This window comes from Schistocerca gregaria, chromosome 2, assembly GCF_023897955.1.
Source record: "Schistocerca gregaria isolate iqSchGreg1 chromosome 2, iqSchGreg1.2, whole genome shotgun sequence".
NCBI classification, from domain to species: domain Eukaryota; kingdom Metazoa; phylum Arthropoda; class Insecta; order Orthoptera; family Acrididae; genus Schistocerca; species Schistocerca gregaria.
The window spans coordinates 409,384,603-409,408,479 of record NC_064921.1 but is presented as its reverse complement, the minus strand read 5'-3'; the positions used below and the strand labels follow the sequence as shown (position 1 = coordinate 409,408,479).

The 23,877-nt window shown below is 44.5% G+C and overlaps 1 protein-coding gene across 1 annotated transcript in view; it reads right to left on the bottom strand.

The window, feature by feature from the left end:
* Positions 1–1,831: 1,831 nt before the first annotated feature.
* Positions 1,832–23,877, bottom strand: part of LOC126322870 (uncharacterized) — a 28,902-nt gene continuing 6,856 nt past the window's right edge. Inside the window, exons 2-3 of the mRNA XM_049994591.1 lie at positions 16,678–17,293; positions 1,832–2,904 (exon numbers count right to left, since the gene is read on the bottom strand). Coding sequence (XP_049850548.1) covers positions 2,524–2,904; positions 16,678–17,293 — 997 coding nt within the window. The 3' untranslated portion in view covers positions 1,832–2,523. The remainder of the gene's footprint in view (positions 2,905–16,677; positions 17,294–23,877) is intronic.

The window sequence follows — 23,877 nt, the reverse complement described above, 5'->3', positions numbered from 1 at the left end:
TGGTATGGACGTATAGCCTATTCCGAACGGTTTCCAAGATAGAACATAATAATGTACGTCTGTTTTTGGGCTAGTGGGAGAACTAATATGTGTCTTACTCATCCAACCGCTTTGACGTTTTATTCTAGCCCGACCTACATCGTTGCTTTCATCCTCGTCGCTCAGGATGTATTTTTGCCATAGGAATAAGCGTAAACCCAAAATTGAACCCTGTGGACATCCCTTTGTGATTTCTAACCGCTGTCACTAAAATTTTCTGTATTTACAACGATTTTTGAAATATACAGCAGAAGTTTTTGCATTCTACTTATTAAGTCTGATTCACACGAGTCGTGTGTAAGGCCATCAGTTCCATAAACAGCAACGTACATTAAATGTGCTCTCTCTCGTAAACCATTCAGAATAGCGCATACGTCCATGTGAACGTTTTTTCTTAGAATTAGCATTACTGTCAAATGTCTGTCCTCCTGGGACACCCTGCATAAAAAATATCGTGACTTTCAATTGCAGACTTTATAAACTCACCGGACAAAAAATTGATCATCCCAATGCACACGCAGAGTGGATCATTAAGTCTTTACAGATGGCGCAGCGATCGAGTCACGTGCTCAACCATGAGCTCACTGCTCCTACGTGAGCATAAGAGCAGTGGGCAGTGAGAAATTTGTGTCAAGCGGGTATTTTGCGTAAACATTGTTAAATACAAGGCCGTGACAGAGCGGCAAAAACAATCGTGTTTGGCCGACGGCCATACTGTGTTAAGTTGCTGAATTTTCGTTTCGCGGCTGACTGTTCAACGTGTCTACAAGAAGTGGTGTAACACACGTGGCCACGAAACAGGCCGTCAGAACTGGTCGGAAAAAGACCTTGACACATGGAGCAGAGATGCGTTTCGCTACTTGTGAATCAAAATTGGTTCCAAACCCGGCAGTAAGTGCTGCAGCAGTGAATGAAGGTCCATCATAGCCCGTCGGAGATAGAACATCGCGACGGGAACCACATAGAATGAACATTAGCAGTCGGTCACCACGCAAGAGACCGTTGCTCACGCAGGCACATAACGACAACAACAAAGTTCCACCTATTTACATCTCAACTGGGCCGCAGAATCACCTGAATTGAACTCCATTTAAAATCTGTGTGTCATGATGGAACAGCAGTTAAAACGCCAACATCAGCATCCGTGCAATTTGGTGTAATGGTGCGATCAAATTTTCAGCGGGCTGCTTAACCGAGATGCTACCCTGCACAACGTTGGGATTCACTTCCTAACAGAATCAAGTCGGCTATGAAGTCCAGGGGCGGAATTGCACGCTATTAAGTGATACTTGCAACAATTTTTCTAGGGGGTAACTAATTTTTTTGTCCAGTGAGCTGTTTGTTTTAGGATTTGAATATTATTGTCAAAATATTGCAATTGCACGTAATTAACTTGACGTTTGAGCTCTGGATTTATTGACGTTTTGTTTTGTGTCTTGGCATTTGAAATCGGAGACTTGTGATTTTCTGGTGTTTGTTTTTCGGCAGAAAACGAGTACATTGAAAAATATGTGCGTATCTCCATATTTTTTTGAGTATTAATAAAGAGCAGATGTGCATCTTGGGCGTCAATTTCAACATCAGTTACTTGTCATATGGCTAATTCTACACTGGACTGTCCCATGTGACTACTGGGAACTTTATTTCAAGAGACAGTTGCCATTAGTCGTATGGGGCAATACAGTGTAGGTAACTGACAATGAAATTGAAACCTAAATAAGCTTACAAGAAAAAGAAATCTAGAGTACCATGTACTGTCGGTAAAGTCATTCACTGACAGCTAAAAACAACATAATGACAATAGAATATTTTATGAAATCTTACTAGAAAATAGATATACATTACATATTATTTGTTCAACAAATATGTCTCACTTACAAATCATTTGACATGTTTCATTAAGGTTACTGACAATGAGAAAACGAAAACCAATGCAGAACAAGAATGGTTATTACTATTTTTAATTATGTACAATAAAAGTTTTTGAGTGGCATGTGGGACCCTTTCGAGAATAATGAAGTCTCGATGTACTTCTCAAGTGCAGCACTAAGACGTGTCTACAGATCCTTATGCTGATTGTGGCGCACACCGTTATCGGTGAACACATAATTTGGTTGCACGCCTCAAGAGAGCATGTTCCAAATACAGACTCAGTGCATTCTCGCTCTACAGAAATAAGCTAGCGTATAAACATGGATGTCGCTAGCTCTCGAGTAACTGCAGTTTAATGAAATACTTCTTACAGAAGTTGGTCAGACCTGCACGAGCACGAAACACTTTAACAGCCCACTGATGAGTGACGCAATAAACAGGACTCAGTGCTAGGACTGTCATACATCGTCGTCCAGTGCTTTCGAGGTACTGTCGTCGTTGGACGTTCGGTAGCCCGGACCAGCACGGTGCCCGACGTGTAGGGCTACAGGGCAGTCACAAACGAAATATGGCTGGAGTGGTAAGTTTCCGGTTCCCTTGGTAGAACGTGGGCTACGAGGGCGCGGCGTACCCGCGGCGCACCATGGCGACGAAGGCGTCGCCGCAGGGGTACAGCGAGAGGCGCTCGTTGAGCAGCTGCTTCATGACTCGCAGCGTGGTGGGCACGTCCTCCACCTGCGAGGCCCAGCGCGACAGCACCGCCGGCACGTCGCTGCGGCCGCGCTCCATCAGCGTCAGCTCGGTCGCCTCCAGGCTGCAGCGCGGCGCCGCTGCCGCCGCCGCCGTCACAGCCTCCGCAGCCGCGTCGCCGGGAGCAGCCGTCGTCGACGAGGCCGACGCCGCCTCCGGGAGCTCCCGGAAGCGAACAGTGGCGTGCACTACGCGGTCGCGGATCGTCGTCTCGAAGTCGCCGTTCGGGCCGATACCATTCACCTGCAAAGAGCCCAGTCTCTTCTCAGTTTCCAGTTTATGTCATTAGACAAAAGTGGTACAAATGGCTCTGAGCTCAATGGGACTTAACATCTGAGATCATCACTCCCCTAGAACTTAGAACTGCTTAAACCTAACTAACCTGAGGACATCACACACATCTATGCCCGAGGCAGGATTCGAACCTGCGACCGTAGCAGTCGCGCGGCTCCGGACTGAAGTGCCTAGAACCGCTCGGCCACAGCGGTCTGCTTTCATTAACACATAGCTGGCCATTAAAATTGAAACCAAAGGTGTTGCACTGGATCCATGTCGGGACTCTGAGGAATCCAGTCCATTTAAGGAATGTTAGTACCCACATACCATTGCATCACAGATGTTGCTTTATGACAGGACGCTTTGTTAAGCTGATACAGCCATCGTTTCCGAACTGTTCCCCAGCTGTACGCGGTACTGTAAAAAGTGTTCACATCCTTCTGCACTTAGCAGTATTCTTAACTACACAAGTGGGCCCCTAACCTAAACACGAAAAACATCCCCCTCCCACACGCCTCGCCTTGGTTGCTCCGTATTTTCTGCTTCTTTCATTCCTAAGGCATTTGTATTGCTGTATACCTGTCTTTGTCTGGAGGGTTTTTGAGCCGTGTGTGGCTCGTGTTGATGCCGTTCATAGCCTGGCATCTTGTAATAGCGATAGTGTCTTCACTGGTGGCACTACGTTTTGCTCGCTTTGTCTGTCCGTGAGTGGCAGCAGCAACGCTTATCGATAGCGCGTATTGTGCTACCATCTTTGGAGCGGCCTCTAGTATTTCCGGGTCGTCGTGTGTTTCGAGCGACTGGAGTTGGGACAGAGCAGCAGTGAGGGCCGGAAAGCCAGCACTCGCCCGACCGCTGGTGACACATATATGGCACACATATGAGCGGTTCTAGGCGCTACAGTCTGGAACCACGCGACCGCATGGATGTGTGTGATGTCCTTAGATCAGTTAGGTTTAAGTAGTTGTAAGTTCTAGGGGACTGATGACCTTAGAAGTTAAGTCCCATAGTGCTCAGAGCCATTTGACACACATGCACTTTCCGACGGAAGGATGTGGTCGCGATAGTGCACGACCACGTCAAGGAGCGGATTCAGCGAGTTGTAGTTGAATGGACCGTGATGTGCGACTAGTGCAACTTTCACCTGTGTGTGTGTGTGTGTGTGTGTGTGTGTGTGTGTGTGTGTGTGTGTTCGCCCGTCGAAGTGACCTCATGGGCTGGACGTGTTGATGCTGCCCCACACGGCGTGTAGTTCGACAGCCTTTTGAATTATACTGTGCTTATGTTTTTGGGAGATCTACCTCGGTTCTAGTGTTTCCTTCGGTCTTGGGCGTGTTTCTGAAGACGTGGGCTGTCCGTCTCTTCGGTCTTGCCTAAGAATATTCCATGGTTGTACCGGTAATCGGACGTTAGGCCGATTGGTTAGTCGGTCGGTCGGCGTTTAAGCTACCCCTAGTGTGAGCTGCCAACCTGTTACGTGAGTACCACTCTTGGCTGTCTGTCTCACCGCTTACTCAGCTGTAGTCAAATGGTTCAAATGGCTCTGAGGACTATGCGACTTAACTTCTGAGGTCATCGGTCGCCTAGAACTTACAACTAATTAAACCTAACTAACCTAAGGACATAACACACATCCATGGCTGAGGCAGGATTCGAACCTACGACCGGAGCGGTCGCTCGGCTCCAGACCGTAGCGCCTAGAACCGCAAGGCCACTCCGGCCGGCCAGCTGTAGTCACCTTCCTCAGGTCGATCCAGGGAGCACTGTCTGTGGATCACTCCGTCTTATTTGGACAAGTTGTCATAACTGTTTAAAATTTACCATAATGTTTTAACATGTTATTGCCTTCCCCAATTGTAATTCCGGCCTTCTGCAGTTAATTGTTTGTAACACTTCTTCTGACCTTCAGCAGACAAATTATTTTCGATTTTCTCTTAGTGACGCCATCAGCCGTCACTATAGCTTGTTACAAGTTATTAAGATTATTAGAAGGGGTTTTAGTATTTTTAAACTGTAATCGTCCACCTTATTGGAAATTCAGGCCTTGAGCCCTTGTGTATTCTGAAACTGCTTGTGGCCTTCAACCCACGAATACTTTTGAACCTTCTTAATCAGGCCTTCAGCCGTTGGTTGTGTGTAACATAGCTTGTGGCCTTCATTCGACAGTAACTTGCAATTCTTCTAATAAGGCTTTCAGCCACCGGTGTAGTAAAATCCACTAAAATGATTGCTGAGAGTTTGTTTTATTAAAAAGAAAGTGTACGTGTTTTCAGTGCAACCAAAGGTAATTGATTAGGCCCCGTCCACACCTTTCCTGCTTATCCTAAGTCGCACGGCTCAGTGACATTCTAGTAGTGCAACTTTCACTTGTGTGTGTGTGTGTGTGTGTGTGTGTGTGTGTGTGTGTGTGTGTCCATTCAACTAAAGCTCGCTGAATGTGGCCCTTGACGTGGTCGTGCACTCTCGCGACCACATCCTTCCGTTGCACAGTGCGTGTATGTCAGCAGCGGTCGGGCGAGTACTGGCTGTCCGACCCTCACCGCTGCTCTGTCCCAACTTCACTCACTCGTCACACACGACGACCCAGAAATAATAGAGGCTGCTCCGACGCGCTACGCGCTATCGATAAGTGCTGCTGCTGCCACTCACGGACAGACAAGGCAAGCGAAACGTAGTGCCACCAGTGAACACACTACGAAAAAGAGGCGCCACTATCGCTATTACAAGATGCCAAACTATGAACGGCATCAACGCGAGCCGCACACGGCTCAGTTTTGTACTTCCTTCTTTCGTCGATCAGTCGAAGTACAGTTTCTTCCCAGTCTTTAGTTGAACTGCTTTCTGAATTGTTTCCGCCCAACCCAGGTTATTTCTTTGTCACTTGTACCTGAAACTATGCAACGTAGCATGGATGGGATATTGATATAACTCTTGGATTCGACTTGCAGAGCATGAAAATTCTGATGTATCAGAACCCATTTATTGAACTGTGATCACAAATCGTAAATAATAAGTAGTTTCTCTTTGCATGCTATGAGGTTACAGCTGCAGACAAGATAGGCCGACGGGCGCTATTTCAGCTGTCGCTGAATGTGTTTGCACATTGATCTCGCAGAACACTTTGATGTTAAGTGAAAATGATATTCATAAATTAAGTCAGTGATTAACAAAACTGAGGAAGCGTCCCCACAGAACTACTGGACGCTGTAAGCAGAAAGCAAACATTTATTCACTTCTTGGTCACTTTCTTGGTGATGCATTACTTACTGCAAAATATTCAGATGATAGCTCATTTTTCAGTTGCTCTATATTATGTAAGTGTTTGTGTGTGTGTGACTAGTTCCATTTTACATTACATTTCTACCGTTTCCACGTTATTTTCTGTGGCATAAGGTTTAAACTTATTGCATAGTTTCAAAGTTCATAGTGGAGCCATCACAACTTTTCACACCACACACAGCTGAAAATTGCAATGTTTTATTTTTCAATGCACTATTTAGTTCGGCACTGAGGTCATTACAAGGAGCTGGTAATAGCGTCTTCACATAAATCAAAAATTTCCGGAGATTATACACACATGAAGATATTCGAGACAACTGGCAGGGAAGCCTGGTTGGCATATTTGATCTACACATAAAAATCTCAACGTACTTTTGATTTATGATTAGGCACTTAAGATAGGCCTAAGTTCAAATGGTTCAAATGGCTGTAAGCACTATGGGACTTAACATCTGAGGTCATCAGTCCCCTAGACTTAGAACTATTTAAACCTAAGTAACCTAAGGACATCACACACATCCATGCCCGAGGCAGGATTCGAACCTGCGACAGCAGCAGCCGCGTGGTTGCGGACTGAAGCGCCTAGAACCGCTCAGCCAACGTGGCTGGCAAAGGCCTAAGTGCCAAAATCGCAATCCGATACTGAAAATTGCGGGAAAGACGATCTCCTTCAAGAAATTCATTTTCACTCTGAACGCCAGGCACCTGAAGTCAGACTGTAAATATTCACGACCCGAATTTCACACTTATTAAAGTATTTTCTGATAAACCCGGCACTGCCCGGGTATCCATCTTGTCAATTTTCTGTCAGTAACGGAAACAATAACTGAACCGTGTTTCAGTTCCATGTATTCGTGAAAAGACTTTTGAATTTATTAAACTGTTGTACAAAGAAATATGCATACTGTACAAATGCGTAAGTACAGCTACATTGCGTGCGTTCGACGCGATTTTCGTCTCTATGTAACGCGTCTTCACAGCTCTATACACAGCAATTGTTTTCACCTGTAGCTGTTTGCACTTCGCAGTTCAAAGCTGTCAAAATCTGTACCAGATGCCAGCGATTTCCTGAAGTTGACTCGACTGTATGAGTGTCTTAGTAGTAAATAATAAATGTATTAAAACTTCATGCGTCATGTGGCATTTTTTCATGCATCTCAGTGTTTATGATGTCATATCTCTAAAACACTTGTCGTACAATGAGGTAGCCTATTTGTGTAGCGCCATATGTGGATCCTGTCTGAAATATATTTGCAAATAGAATTAGTAGCAAAGAAGTAATAAATTTAAACGTCATGCATGATGCGACAGTTTTTTATGCATCTACTGTTTATGACGTCATATCTCCGGAACCACGAGAGGTAGATGGTTCTTTCAACGACAGTGATTTTTGCCTTACAATAAGGGATAGGTGTATCTAGTTTGGTTGAAATCGGTCCTGTGGTTTAGAAAGAGATGTGGAAAACACACACACACACACACACACACACACACACACACATACACACTTTTTTATAGTATGTATGGATTTCAGGCTATTAAGACATAGTGAGATGTATTTCTTGGAAAAAGTGAACGTTTCTTTCCTATTTGCAGAGGACATTTTGAAGGGGGTTCAGCTTCTAAGAAGTTCCAATTCACACCGTTGCATGTTAATGACTGTAACAATATTTCATTTCCGTGTTCTCCTGCACAGACGTGTGATGACAAATGTTTTCAAAAGTCGAGCGACATGTTACATTACGACACCGAGATATGTGAACGAAATGTTGCTGCACTCAGGATAGAACAAGGGATTGATTAGGACTTTTATAGAAGATACAACAGTGATCCCTCGTTCTGGATGTTCAAAGAAGGACAAGACGTTGGGTTCCTACAAGAAATTCGTTCTACCAGGGCGTAATAGCTTGGAGGATTTAATAGGTTATACAACCAAAGCTTTCGCGAACAGATCTCTTAGCTGCAGGTAAATTTTTCGGGCTGTATGGTCCATTCCTACCGTTTCGTCCAGAGCTGCGGAGGACTTATACAGAAATGTTCTGTTACTGAGTAGTAGGTAAGACACCGGTACCACGAGCACCTCCGAAGATTCCCAGCGCAGCCCTTAACGATAATTTAGAAATGGAAAAGTTTCATGGATCACAACCATATAAGATTTACCAGCAGCTATTTTAATGTATTGTAATTTAAGACACAAAGGAATTAGACATTAACTGTCAGTGTCCAATGATTTAACTCATTGAGAAAAGTTAAAAATTTGTGCTGTACCGGGATTGACATCGAAATAGATGACAGAGGGGTAGAAAAGCAATTAAAATCGCTCAGAAGTGGAAAGGCCGCTGGACCTGATGGGATACCAGTTCGATTTTACACAGAGTACGCGAAGGAACTTGCCCCCCTTCTTGCAGCAGTGTACCGTAGGTCTCTAGAAGAGCGTAGCGTTCCAAAGGATTGGAAAAGGGCACAGGTCATCCCTGTTTTCAAGAAGGGACGTCGAACAGATGTGCAGAACTATAGACCTATATCTCTACCGTCGTTCAGTTGTAGAATTTTGGAACTCGTATTTACGTTCGAGTATAATGGCTTTTCTGGAGAGTAGAAATCTACTCTGTAAGAATCACCATGGGTTTCGAAAAAGACGATCGTGTGAAACCCAGCTCGTGCTATTCGTCCACGAGACTCAGAAGGCCATAGAAACGGGTTCCCAGGTAGATGCTGTGTTTTTTGACTTCTGCAAGGTGTTTGGTAGAGCCCTCCACAGTCGTTTAATGAACAAAGTAAGAGCATATGGACTATCAGACCAATTGTGTGATTGGATTAAAGAGTTCCTAGACAACAGATCGCAGCATGTCATTCTCAATCGAGAGTAGTCTTCCGAAGTAAGAGTGATTTCAGGTGTGCCGCAGAAGAGTGTCGTAGGACCGTTGCTATTCACAATATATATAAATGACATTGCGGATAACATCGGAAGTTCACTGAGGCTTTTTCGGATGATACTGTAGTATATCGAGAGGTTGTAACAATGGAAAATTGTACTGAAATACAAGAGGATCTGCAACGAATTGACGCATGGTGCACGGAATGGCAATTGAATCTCAATGTAGACAAGTGTATTGTGCTGCGAATAACATTTATCATTTAGCTTCAATATAGCAGGTCAGCAACTGGAAGCAGTTAGTTCCATAAATTATCTGGGAGTAGGCATTAGGAGTGATTTAAAAATGGAATTACCATATAAAATTAATCGTCGGTAAAGCAGATGCCAGACTGAGATTCATTGGAAGAATCCTACGGAAATGCAGTCAGAAAACAAAGGAAGTAGTTTACAGTAGACTTGTTCGCCCACTGCTTGAATTCTGCTCACCGGTGTGGGATCCGTACCAAATAGGGTTGACAGAAGAGATAGAGAAGATCCGACGGAGGGAAGCGCGCTTCGTTAGAGGATCATTTAGTAATCGCGAAGGCGTTACGGAGATGATAGATAAACTCCAGTGGAACAGTCTGCAAGAGAGACGCTCAGTAGCTCGGTACGGGCATTTGTTGAAGTTTCGAGAACGTACCTTCACCGAGGAGTCTAGCAATATATTTCTCCCGCCTACGCATATCTCGCGAAGAGACCATGAGGATAAAATCAGAGAGATTAGAGCCCACGCACAGGCATATCGACAATCTTTATTTCCACGAACAATACGAGACTGGAATAGAAGGGAGAACCGATAGAGGTACTCAAGGTACCCTCCGCCACACACCGTCAGGTGGCTTGCGGAGTATGGATGTAGATGTAGATTCTAACCCAGGTCTCCTACCTACTAGGCAGATGTGTTGACCACTGTGTCATTCACACACTCTGGTGACTACACCTGCACGGACTACCGTAGCGTGTCTTCCGACAGACCTGATTCTCAACTTATCCATTCACTACTGATGTAGTGCCTCTCGCTCATTATCTTCATTACTTGTGGCATCTCGCCGCTTCCCGTAAGAGTCGAGCTTGAAGCGCACCTGTACAGAAGGGATCATTGTCCGTCCTCACAAAAAATATATGTGTGGGGCTGTTCTTTCGGACATGTCCGAAAGGTCGGACACAACATATATAATTTTGTAACTTATTCTTCTTCCGATCAGCTTGCATTACTTTTTGTACACATTTACATCTACGATTATACTCCGTAAGACACCCAACGGTGTGTGGCGGAGGGCATTTTACGTGCCACTGTCATTACCTCCCTTTCCTGTTCCAGTCGCGTATGGTTCGCGGGAAGAACGACTGCCGGAAAGCCTCTGTGCGCGCTCGAATGTCTCTAATTTTACATTCGTGGCCTCGAAATGGTTCAAATGGTTCTAAGCACTATGGGACCTAACTGCTGAGGTCATCAGTCCCCAGAACTTAGAACTACTTAAACCTAAATAACCTTAGGACCTCGCACACATCCATGCCCGAGGCAAGATTGGAACCTGCGACCGTAGCAATATATTCGATACCTCATCCAGAAACGCACCCTCTCGAAACCAGGACAGCAAGCTACACTGCGAGTCAGAGCGCCTCTCTTGCAGAGTCTGCCACTTGAGTTTCCTAAACATCACCGTAACGCTGTCACGCTTACCAAATAACCCTGTGACGAAACGCGCCGCTCTTCTTTAGATTTTCTCTATCTCCTGTGTCAACCTGACCTGGTACGGATCAAACACTGATAAGCAATAGTCAAGTATAGGTCGAACGTGTGTTCTGCAAGCCACCTCCTTTGTTGATGGACTACATTTTCTATGGACTTTCCCAATGAATCTCAACCTGGCACCTGCCTTACCAACAGTAAATTTTATATGATTATTCCACTTCAAATCGTTCCGTAGGCATACTCCCAGATATTTGACAGAAATAACTGCTACTAGTGTTTCTTCCGCTATCATATAATCATACAATAAGCGATCCTTCTTTTTATGTATTCGCAATACATTACATTTGTCTATGTTAAGGGTCAGTTGCCACTCCCTGCACCAAGTGCCTACCCGCTGCAGATCTTCCTACATTTCGCTGCAATTTTCTAATGCTACAACTTCTCTGCATACTACAGCATCATCCGCAAAAAGCCGCAAGGAACTTCCGACACTATCTACTAGGTCATTCACATACACACACACACACACACACACACACACACACACACACACATATATATATAGGGTGTTTCAAAAATGACCGGTATATTTGAAACGGCAATACAAACTAAACGAGCAGCGATAGAAATACACCGTTTGTTGCAATATGCTTGGGACAACAGTACATTTACAGGCAGACAAACTTTCGAAATTACAGTAGTTACAATTGTCAACAACAGATGACGCTGCGGTCTGGGAAACTCTATAGTACGATATTTTCCACATATCCACCATGCGCAGCAATAATATGGCGTAGTCTCTGAATGATATTACCCGAAACCTTTGACAACGTGTCTGGCGGAATGGCTTCACATGCAGATGAGATGTACTGCTTCAGCTGTTCAATTGTTTCTGGATTCTGGCGGTACAGCTGGTCTTTCAAGTGTCCCCACAGAAAGAAGTCACAGGGGTTCATGTCTGGTGAATAGGGAGGCCAATCCACGCCGCCTCCTGTATGTTTCGGATAGCCCAAAGCAATCACACGATCATCGAAATATTCATTCAGGAAATTAAAGACGTCGGCCGTGCGATGTGGCCGGGCACCATCTTGCATAAACCACGAGGTGTTCGCAGTGTCGTCTAACGCAGTTTGTACCGCCACAAATTCAGGAAGAATGTCCAGATAGCGTGATGCAGTAATCGTTTCGGATCTGAAAAATGGGCCAATGATTCCTTTGGAAGAAATGGCGGCCCAGACCAGTACTTTTTGAGGATGCAGGGACGATGGGACTTCAACATGGGGCTTTTCGGTTCCCCATATGCGCCAGTTCTGTTTATTGACGAAGCCGTCCAGGTAAAAATAAGCTTCATCAGTAAACCAAATGCTGCCCACATGCATATCGCCGTCATCAATCCTGTGCACTATATCGTTAGCGAATGTCTCTCGTGCAGCAATGGTAGCGGCGCTGAGGGGTTGCCGCGTTTGAATTTTGTATGGATAGAGGTGTAAACTCTGGCGCATGAGACGATACGTGGACGTTGGCGTCATTTGGACCGCAGCTGCAACACGGCGAACGGAAACCCGAAGCCGCTGTTGGATCACCTGCTGCACTAGCTGCGCGTTGCCCTCTGTGGTTGCTGTATGCGGACGCCCTACCTTTCCAGCACGTTCATCCGTCACGTTCCCAGTCCGCTGAAATTTTTCAAACAGATCCTTTATTGTATCGCTTTTCGGTCCTTTGGTTACATTAAAAATCCATTGAAAACTTCGTCTTGTTGCAACAACACTGTGTTCTAGGCGGTGGAATTCCAACACCAGAAAAATCCTCTGTTCTAAGGAATAAACCATGTTGTCCACAGCACACTTGCACGTTGTGAACAGCACACGCTTACAGCAGAAAGACGACGTACAGAATGGCGCACCCACAGACTGTGTTGTCTTCTATATCTTTCAGTCACTTGCAGCGCCATCTGTTGTTGAAAATTGTAACTACTGTAATTTCAAAAGTTTGTCCGCCTGAAAATGTACTGTTGTCCCAAGCATATTGCAACAAACGGTGTATTTCTATCGCTGCTCGTTTAGTTTTTATTGCCGTTTCAAATATACCGGTCATTTTTGAAACACCCTGTATATATATATATATATATATATATATATATATATATATATATATATGTGTGTGTGTGTGTGTGTGTGTGTGTGTGTGTGTGTGTGTGTGTGTGTGTGTATATATATATATTCTGAAAGGTTGTAGGGGACGTCAAAACAATTATTTTTCCCTAATGGCATTTTTTCTATCAGGAGTATGTAAACCGGTAGAGGAAGATTTCTTTGGTGGCAAATTAATTAAAGCAACATACACTTTTCCATTTTCTTATGACGAAGAGGCAACAACTAGGTAGCAGTTAGGCCCAATTAAACAGTCTCCAACAACAGCGATAGACACATTAACGAAGAACCGCACTTAATGAGCGTTAGTAACTGTGGCATGTGGGTTATTATCACTCCAAACATGCGAATTGTGCATGTTGAAGACTCCATCACGCCCGAACGTTACTTCATCGGTAAACAACACCGAGGATGGAAATGTAGGATGCATTTCACACTGTTCCAAGTTCCACTGCAAAAACTGTGGTCTGTGTGGATAGTCAACTGGTTCCAGATTGTGGACACGCTGTAAATGAAATGGACGTAACAATTTCTCTCGAAGTACTGTTCTTACATTCGTCTATTCGTCTCTATGTGACGTGCAATAGCACGAGTGCTGATTGAAGGATCCCTCTACACATGCTGCAAGACAGCTTCCTCAAATTGCAGCGTTCTTACCGTGCGACGGCATCCCGGTCCAGGTAATCTGCTAAATGACCTGGTCTCATGCAGGCGTTGGAACACAGCATCAAAGGTCGTATGATGCGGGATACGGCGATTGGGATATTGTTGTTGATAAACCCCCGTGCAGCTCGTGCGTTGTGGTGCCCTATGTAGTACGCACCAACCATATCAGTGTACTCACTCCAGGTGTATCGCTGCATTAGTAAATAGAGACAATGGACTACTACACTGGTGGACAGCAGTTGTCTACATCTGAAGAGCGTAATACGGCCTCTATCAACTGAAGAGCGTAATGCGACCTCAAACGGTTTAAATAATCCTCGTAGGAAAAAATGACATTGGGGAAAAATGTTTGTTTTGGTCCCTACAACCTCCCAGAGTTTGTGTTGTGTACATAGTTCCGCGTAGTCAGCGTGTACACAACTTTGCCACTAGAGCGCGCCCCGCTAAGCACAACAGCGCAGGCGCGGCGCTCGTCTGTCTCCGCACTACGAGATGGCACTGCCTTAGAGATGGACCAAATTCTGCTTCCGCCGATCCGCGTATTAATATGTAACGCAACCAATGAGATTGCTGCTAACCTTTTCTCCTCGCGGATCACACTCGTGCAGTGATACATGAAGCGCGAGGTATTATAACGAGTGTACAGACCTCCGATTAGTCAGTCTGCATTAGTCTGCACCAGTCTGCACCAGTCTGCATTTGTCTGTACCAGTCCATAGTCAAGTTTCAGTCTGCGCCTAATAAGATTACCATATTGCTGTACATAGCCATGAAATGGATAGACACTTTGTCAAGTATCAGACATATGTGAGAATAAGATTGACGTACCAAGACCAAAGGAACTTCAGATTGTCAATTGTAAATTGCATCCAGAATCAGGTTGCGTAAGGTTTATGCTTGTTACTAATTTAATAAATGTGTGTGAAAATTAATCAAGTTCTGTTTAAAGTTGGTCACTGTCAATCTGCTACTCTAAGCGTGCAAGTGGCATTTCTATCGTCTGACCTAACGGCAGAAGATAAACACGCCACGATAAGACCACGAGACATATTGCTGACACTCGCCTACTTTGTTAGAGCGACAAGTCAAATAATCTGATGGTGTGTGTACCGAAGGTCTTACAGCACGCACACCACAGTTTGTCAGTTTAAATACTTATATGCTGTGTTCTGTTTGCTAAAAACTCTTCAATCCAGCAACACAGCTGGTCTGGTATTACGTAGGCTCTTACTTTGTTTATCAGGCGACACTGCGGAACTGTATCGAACGCCTTCCGGAAGTCAAGGAAAATGGAATCTACCTGGGAGCCTGTATCTAATATTTCATGGGTCTCATGAACCAATAAAGCGAGTTGGGAATCACACAATCGCTGTTTCTGTATGTTGTTGTTGTGGTCTTCAGTCCCGAGACCGGTTTGAAGCAGTTCTCCATGCTACTCTATCCTGTGCAAGCTTCTTCATCTCCCAATACCTACTGCAATCTACATCCTTCTGAATCTGCTTACTGTATTCATCTCTTGGTCTCCCTCTACGATTTTTACCCTCCACGCTGCCCTCCAGTACCAAATTGGTGACCCCTTGATGCCTGAGAACATGTCCCACCAACCGATCCCTTCTTGTAGTCAAGTTGTGCCACAAACTCCTCTTCTCCCCAATTCTATTCAATACCTCCTCATTAGTTATGTGATCTACCCATCTAATCTTCAGCATTCTTCTGTAGCATCACATTTCGAAAGCTTCTATTCTCTTCTTGTCCAAACTATTTATCGTCCATGTTTCACTTCCATACATGGCAACACTCCATACAAATACTTTCAGAAAAGACTTCCTAACACTTAAATCTATACTCAATGTTAACAAATTTCTCTTCTTCAGAAACGCTTTCCTTGCTATTGCCAGTCTACATTTTATATCCTCTCTACTTCGACCATCATCAGTTATTTTGCTCCCCAAATAGCAAAACTCCTTTACTACTTTAAGTGTCTCATTTCCTAATGTAATTCCCTCAGCATCACCAGACTTAATTCGACTACATTCCATTATCCTCGTTTTGCTTTTGTTGATGTTCATCTTATATCCTCCTTTCAAGACACTATCCATTTCGTTCAACTGCTCTTCCAAGTCCTTTGCTGTCTCTGACAGAATTACGATGTCATCGGAGAACCTCAGAGTTTTTATTTCTTCTCCATGGATTTTAATACATACTCTGTACTTTTCTTTTGTTTCCTTTACTGCCTGCTCAATATACAGATTAAATAACATCGGGGAGAAGCAGCAACCCTGTCTCAGTCCATTCCCAACCACAGCTTCCCTTTCATGTCCCTCGACTCTTATAACTGCCATCTGGTTTCTGTACAAATTGTAAATAGCCTTTCGCTCCCTGTATTTTACTCCTGCCACCTTCGGAATTTGAAAGAGAGTATTCCAGTCAACATTTCCAAAAGCTTTGTCTAAGACTACAGATGATAGGAACGTAGGTTTGCCGTTCCTTAATCTTTCGTCTAAGCCAAGTCGTAGGGTCAGTATTGCCTCACGTGCTCCAACATTTCTACGGAATCCAAACTGATCTTCCCCGAGGTCAGCTTCTACCAGTTTTTCCATTCGTCTGTAAAGAATTCGTGTTAGTATTTTGCAGTTGTGACTTATTAAACTGATAGTTCGGTAATTTTCACATCTGTCAACACCTGCTTTCTTTGGGATTGGAATTACTATATTCTTATTGAAGTCTGAGGGAATTTCGCCTGTCTCATACATTTTGCTCACCAGATGGTAGAGTTTTGTTATGCCTGTTTCCGTAATCCATGTTGATTCCTACAGAGCAGATTCTGGGTTTCCAGAAATGACAAGATACGCGAGCAAAAAAAGATGTTCTGAAATTCTACAACAGATCGACGTCAGAGATATAGGTCCATAGTTTTGCGCATCTGCTCGACGACCCTTCTTGAAACCGGAACTACCTGTGGATATCAGATAATCGGCAACTGATCGCCAGACGTTTCTGAGGGGTCGTGTCAGGTGGATGCAGCTCACCTTGACGTCGTACTGCCCCCAGGTCTCGAAGTCGCCGAGGCGCACGTTGCAGGACATGTCGACGTCGCCGCCGGGCAGGACGTCTGCGGTGACACGCGAGACGCGGCGCAGCGTGGCGGGCACACGCAGGCGCACGCCGGAGACGCTCATGCGCGTCGTGACGGTGAAGAAGAGCAGCTTCTCGGACGTCTCCTTGCGCATGTCTGGCATGTCGACCTCGCGCCGCCCCTGGCGCTGCACCTCGGCGTGGTAGTCGAGCAGCGCGTCGAACGCGGCCGCGTAGCCGCTCGCGTCCGCCGGCTGCTCCTCGCTGCTCTCGCTGGCCGACCAGAAGCGCTTCTTCCTGCCCTGCGGCGCCCGCTCGCCTCCCACCGCATCACCGCCGACCGCTGGGTCGGCACCGGCAGCGAAGGCAGGCGTGTCTTCAGCTAGTTCCTGCTGCAAACGCTCCACTCCAATCTCCTGTTCATTTTTGTGGCCGAGCTTCGGACTATACTCGACTGAATAAACATCCGCTGGAAGTTCATATTGCAGTCTGTGTGGTATCTCGTTTCCCAGTGCAGAAATAAATGTGACCAGGGCTGCCACGATGAAGACTTGTCCGCAGGAGGAGACCCTGAAACACGGTAAATCATACCCGTCAGTCCTTTATGTAATCTGTCTCAATGATCACCTCTGCGTATAGACGTGACCGTTTCTGACATCTACATCTACGTGATTACTCTGCTATTCACAACAATGTGCCTGGCAAAGGATTCAATGAACCACCTTCAAGCTGTCTCTCTACCGCTCCACTCTCGAACGGCACGCGGGAAAAACGAGCACTTAGATTTTTCTGTGCGAGCCCTGTTTCTCTTATTTTATCGTGATGATCATTTCTCTCTATGTAGGTGGGTGCCAGCAGAATGTTTTCGTAATCGTAGGAGAAAACTGGTGATTGAAATCTAATGAGAAGATCCCGTCGCAACGAAAAACGACTTTGTTTTAATGATTGCCACTCCAATTCACGTATCATGTCTGCGTGTCACTATCTCCTCTACTTAGATTTTTCTGTGCGAGCCCTGTTTCTCTTATTTTATCGTGATGATCATTTCTCTCTATGTAGGTGGGTGCCAGCAGAATGTTTTCGCAATCGTAGGAGAAAACTGGTGATTGAATACTCATGAGAAGATCCCGTCGGAACGAAAAACGACTTTGTTTTAACGATTGCCACTCCAATTCACGTATCATGTCTGCGTGTCACTATCTCCCCTACTTCGCGATAATACAAAACGAGCTGCCCTTCTTTGTACTTTTGCGATGTCATCCGTCAGTCCGACCTGATGCGGATCCCACAACGCACAGCAATACTCCAGAATAGGGCGGACAAGCGTGGTGTAAGCAGTCACTTTAGTGGACCTGTTGGACCTTCTAAGTGTTCTGCCAATGAATCGGAGTCTTTGTTTTTACTCTATCCACAATATTATCCATGTCATTGTTCCAATTTAGGTTATTTGTAACAACCTCAGAGGGTACCGATGATACGAGGGATGATCAATAAGTAAGGCAACATTTTTCTTTTGTCAACCAGTTTCGGTGGGAAAAATACGGAGCTGGTTGTGAGACGTCTTTGAATCTTCCGGCTTCATCCGCTATAGTTCCATGAAGTTGCGATAGGTGGCGGCGCTATACGTAACATTCAAAATGGCATCTCTGACGGAGATGCGTTCCAAGCAGAGAGCTGTCACGGAGTTTGTTTGGGCGAAAAACCAGACCATCGCAGATATTCATAGCCGCCTGCAGAAGGTCTACGGACACAGGGTAGTGGACAAAAGCAAGATAAGTCGTTCGCCGAGGCATCTGTCATCATCGCAAAAAGGTCGCGCAAACCTTCCCGATCTACTGCTTGTAGCCGAGCGGTCAAGGCGGAGGTTCGAGTTCTCCCTCGGGCATGGGTGTGTGTGTGTGTCATTAGGATAATTTAGTGTGTAAGCTTAGGGACTGATGACCTTAGCAGTTAAGTCCCAGAAGATTTCACACACATTTGAACATTTGATCTACTGCTTGCCGGCCAGCCGTATACAGCTGTGATTCGTGTAATGTTCGAACGTGCGGACACTCTCGTTCGAGGTGATGGATGGATCTCAGTCAAACACCTCGCTGCTCAGCTGGATGGCTCTGTTGGTGGTGCCGACACACTCGTCCACCAGTTGGCGTACTCAAAGGGGTGTGTGTGCCCAGTGGGTCCCTAAAAAAGACCATAAAGACCAACGAAGGATCATTTGTGCGGAATTGCTTGCGCGTTACGACGGTCACCGTGACAATTATTCGTAGAAAAAATCGTCATAGGCCATGCCACATACGTTCATCCCTTCTAACCAGGGAAAAAAGGGCATTGCATGGAGTGTGCCAGATCATCTCTCCTCCGAAGAAACACTTCAAAGGCGCAACCTGAGCCGGTAAAGGGTCGTGAAGATGTTTTTCTGGGACTCTGAAGAGTTATTCTGTTTGATGTTCTCCCTCACAGTACAACGATTAATTCTGAAGTGTATTGTGCTACCCTCAGGAAATTGAAGAAACAACTTCACTTTGTTAGTCGGCGCAAAAATGGAACGAACTGCTAGTTCTCGCCGGCCGGAGTGGCCGTGCGGTTCTAGGCGCTGCAGTCTGGAACCGAGCGACCGCTACGGTCGCAGGTTCGAATCGTGCCTCGGGCATGGATGTGTGTGATATCCTTAGGTTAGTTAGGTTTAATTAGTTCTAAGTTCTAGGCGCCTGATGACCTCAGAAATTAACTCCCATAGTGCTCAGAGCCAAACATAAAAAAAAGATAAGCTTGGAACCGTGAAGAGCTTTTTGCAGGAGCTCAACATCATACATGCTTCGGGAACCACCTTGTGCGTCGGCGGGTATTTTGCGCTCCGTTATCATTTACCTCCCCCGCCCCCTCTCCTCCCTCCCTCCCATTTCCTGTTCCAGTCGCAAACGGTGCATGGGGAGGTACGATTTTTGGTGCGTCTGTGAGTGAACTATAATCTCTTTAATGGAACCTTTATACCGTTTACGAGGGTTATATGTAAGAGGAAGTAAAATTTGAGTTGACTCTTCTATCAGCGTACGCTCACAGACTTTTAGCATTAATCCACACAGTGATCCAGATCGGCTCTCTTGTAGCGCCTGCCGCTGCTGGAGTGGGATGAGTACCTCTGTGGTGCTTTTACACTTATTAAGTTAACCGGTGACGAAAAGCGTCGCTCTTCTTCGGTCCTATCTGGTAACAGGCAAAGATTGATGTGAAATGTTTAAGTAGCGGTCAAACAAGGATCTTGTCAACTATCGCCTTGTTTGCTAGACTACCCTTCTTGAGTATTCTTCTGATAAATTATTTTTATATGGCTGTTTCACTTTACATTACTCTGTAAACATACTCCCACATTTTTAATATACATTACTGCTGCCACTTATTGTTCTGCAGTCGTGACCGTAAGGAGGATTTATGTCGTTTTATGGACAATACGCTGTGGCAACCATTCATCATGTGTTAATGTGCTATAAGCACACTAAATAATAATCTAAGACTATATCATTTCTCTTCGAATGCGAGCCAGATATCGCATTAAAATTACGCCATTTCTCTTCGAATGCTTGCTGGAATGTAAATAAAACGTATGAAAACGTATCGTGTGGCGTTCTCCTCTCCACGATAGCTAAAAACCAGCATCAAGTGCTTGTAAAGTACTGTGCAAACGCAGAGTATGAGGGGTTTTAGAGGAGCAGCTGACATATTGGTACTGGAGCCCAACTGTGTTTTATAGTGAGGATGGCTGTCCCCTGTAATAATAATAATGATAATAATAAAAGGAAGAAAGAAGTTTTCAACGAACAACTTGAAGAGGTGTCATGTGGCATCCGCACGAACCAAATGAAGAGAATAATGACGAAAGAATAGAAAGGTACAATGAAAGGGGAAAAAAAATTCGAGTGCACCGAAAGTCTGTTTGTTGAGTCGGGTTCGATTCCCGCTGCTACCATCATTTTTCTCCATATTTATTTTATTCCTCTCGATGTTAAATTATTAATTCTAAACTTAAACAATTTAAAGAATTCAGTCAACAGATGTAAAATTAATTAGTCTTTTTAGTTACAATTATTACCCTTGTAAGTCAAAAGAAAATACGTGGTGGGAAAAAAAGGAGTATGGGAGGAAATTTAGCATGAAAGTGTATGAAAAGAGTTGGAACTGTGGGTGTGATATTCGCAAAGCACTATTTTACTTTCGATGTTTTTCTTATTAAGGAACAATGATGCGTGGAATACAAGGAGAGTGAAAGATCTAGGATACATTAATGCTGAAATCATAAACATAAAGCTAATATCTCAGTAATATTAAGTCGCATCTACGTAACGACGTAGTAAAATAACGTCTTCTTATTTTTGTAATATTGTAGCACATTGGTAGAGTTTTACACGAGCCGCTATTGACAGTATGTTACATTTGGATATGCTGGATATGCTAATCGCTACATTGATTGTCGACCTGCAGAAGTGCAGGTCTCAATATCCCACAACTGCAACTTGTCTATAGATGAGCGGATGAGATGCCACGAGCTGCTACAAAGATTAGGTAAAAGAAGTAGCTCCCATTTTTTGCAGCTTTTTCAAGAAGCATCCTCGGATAGGTGCATATATACACTAGTCCACATTGTTAACGTGAATTTACTGTATAGTTATGAACTAGTCTTATGCTTACGTATTACCACATTTTTGGAGAACCACGTGTCCTCTATAAAAATCAACATAAATATCGCAAAGACAGATATATTCCAAAACTGAGCTTGCTCTGTGAGATCCGGAGCACTGTAGATGACGGCGTCCAGTTTGATCCCGTGTCCCTTGGCTACCGGAAGGAATCCGATACAGTTGGGAGCTGTTTGCATTACTCTCAGATATGAAGTCCGGTGCAGCCGTTTACGAAACAAGATATTTCGGCAGCGTACCTTGCTGTGAGCTTCAGGTGATACCTGCAGAATGAACACCTTTGATACATCGCGTCTCCATTGTACTCGTGCCTTTGTACTCTTATCGTAGAGAGGAGGCGCAATGGAACAAAGACGCACATTCAGCAGGTATCATCTGAAGATTGCGACAGGGTACGCCGTCGAAATATCGTGTTTCGTCGACGACAGCACCCGAATGGACACCCGAGAGCTGATTCGCCGAAAAACGCAGGAAAGTCCGCAGAGGGTCGGGCCTGATGCAGGAACTGGCAGTTAGGCCAGAACATAAAAAGATTGCATATATAACAGAACAGATTCACTGCTGTCTGATTACAGCATGCCAATGAATTACTGGAAACTATTGCAAAATACCTAGAAGTAACCTTCCGGGCTGGACTAAGTGCAATGACCACACCAAACAAACTACAGGAAACTGAGATGCGCGGCTGACTTTCGTTGGAAGAGTCTAACCGAAATATAAAGGAATAAGGTGGCTTTTTAAACTGTGTTCAAGTAACTCTTGAGTACTGCTCATCAGCGTCGGATTTTTACGAAGCTGGGTTAATGGAACAGATAGACAAGATCCAAAGAAGAGCGGCAAGTTTCGTCGCGGCGCCATTTGGTGGGCGCGAGAATATTTCGGAGATGCTCTATGACTTCGAACGGCAAACGCTACTAGAGAGGCGTCGTGGAAGAGAAGATACATTACAAGAATAGAAGGGCAACAAAATACAGCCTCCCACATAGTCTCGTGAAATAAACACGACAAGAAAAACCTAAGAAATAGGAGTTCGAGCGAAGGTTTACCGCCAATCATTCTACCCACATACCATTCGAGAATGAAAAAGGGAAGGGTGGAAAGGATAGTGGTACGCCTTGGTATGGTGATGACGAAGAAGAACTACGTAGACCGGAACCAGAACCTAATACAAACGCACTGCAAGAAGACTTTGGTCTCTGACACCTTTAATCAATGACGCCTTAGGATACACAATGGGAGAGCATTTAAGGGGATAAGAATATTTCAGCACAAGGTGAGCAAGTTTTAGACTTTGCACTGTGACACACACACGTAGACGAACGCACAGTCGACTGTTGTTTTTTTCTGGGACGTTGTCCCGCCAAACGAATTTAGGAACCGGCCGCTGTGGCCGAGCGGCTCTAGGCGCTTCACTCCGGAAATCTGCGCGACTGCTACAGTCGCAGGTTCGAATCCTGCCTGGGGCGTGGATGTGTGTGATGTCCTTAGGTTAGTTAGGTTTAAGTAGTTCTAAGTTCTATGGGACTGATGACCTCAGATGTTAAGTCCCATGGTGCTCTGAGCCATTTGAACCATTTTTGAACGAATTTAGGCAAGTGCTAGACTTGATAAACCGGCACAAATTTCTCCAGTAGAAGGCACCCACATCCAAACCTGCTCTCGATGGGATCTGGTTGGAATGGACCGAAACTTCAAACAACCCACTCTGACTACGCGTCCAACGAATAAAATATAGAATAATTATAGTAAAATAAATGAAACAATGACCCTCAGGTTTCGCATGGGCATTTAGGCACGATTGTTAATTTAAGTTTTCGAAACAGCTCAAAAGTTACCTCTTACGGAAGGATACTGAATTGTATGTCAACCTTTCAGAATAAACGTTTTTGATGAGATTTTCAGTTAATTCTAGCATTTTATTTATAAAATGATAAAACTGTCATTCATGTATAGCATTTATTGCTAACCGTATAGTGTAAAAGTGAACGCATTCCTGGAAAGAAGAATCGTTCGAAGAAGGCTAATAAAAAAAAGAGGAAGATCGGAGAACAAGAAATTCTATCTTTGGTTTTCTGTCGAAAATCGCATAACCAGAAGCGGGGCATTAATACAGAATAGGAATATTGTGTATAGTCCTGAACAGTTAGACTCCATTGCGATCGGGACATGAAGTATGAGAAAAAACAAGAAATTTTTCATAACTAGGCGAAAAGTAGTTAAATGGGAAAATAAAAACTGTTTCTGTGTTTCCCACTCTTAAATATGACTTCTTTCAGCCAAGTACTTAAAAGAAGCTATTAATATGAGAAAGTATGATTCATATTCCACAAAAATCATTGCTATGAATGTCGGAGACAATCTAGTTGTCAATCGCATTCGTCATCCCGTTTTTAATCTGAGATAGCAACGAAAACATTCATTGCAGTTACGTTCCGCATGCTCAGAAATGGTTGAAATGGCTCG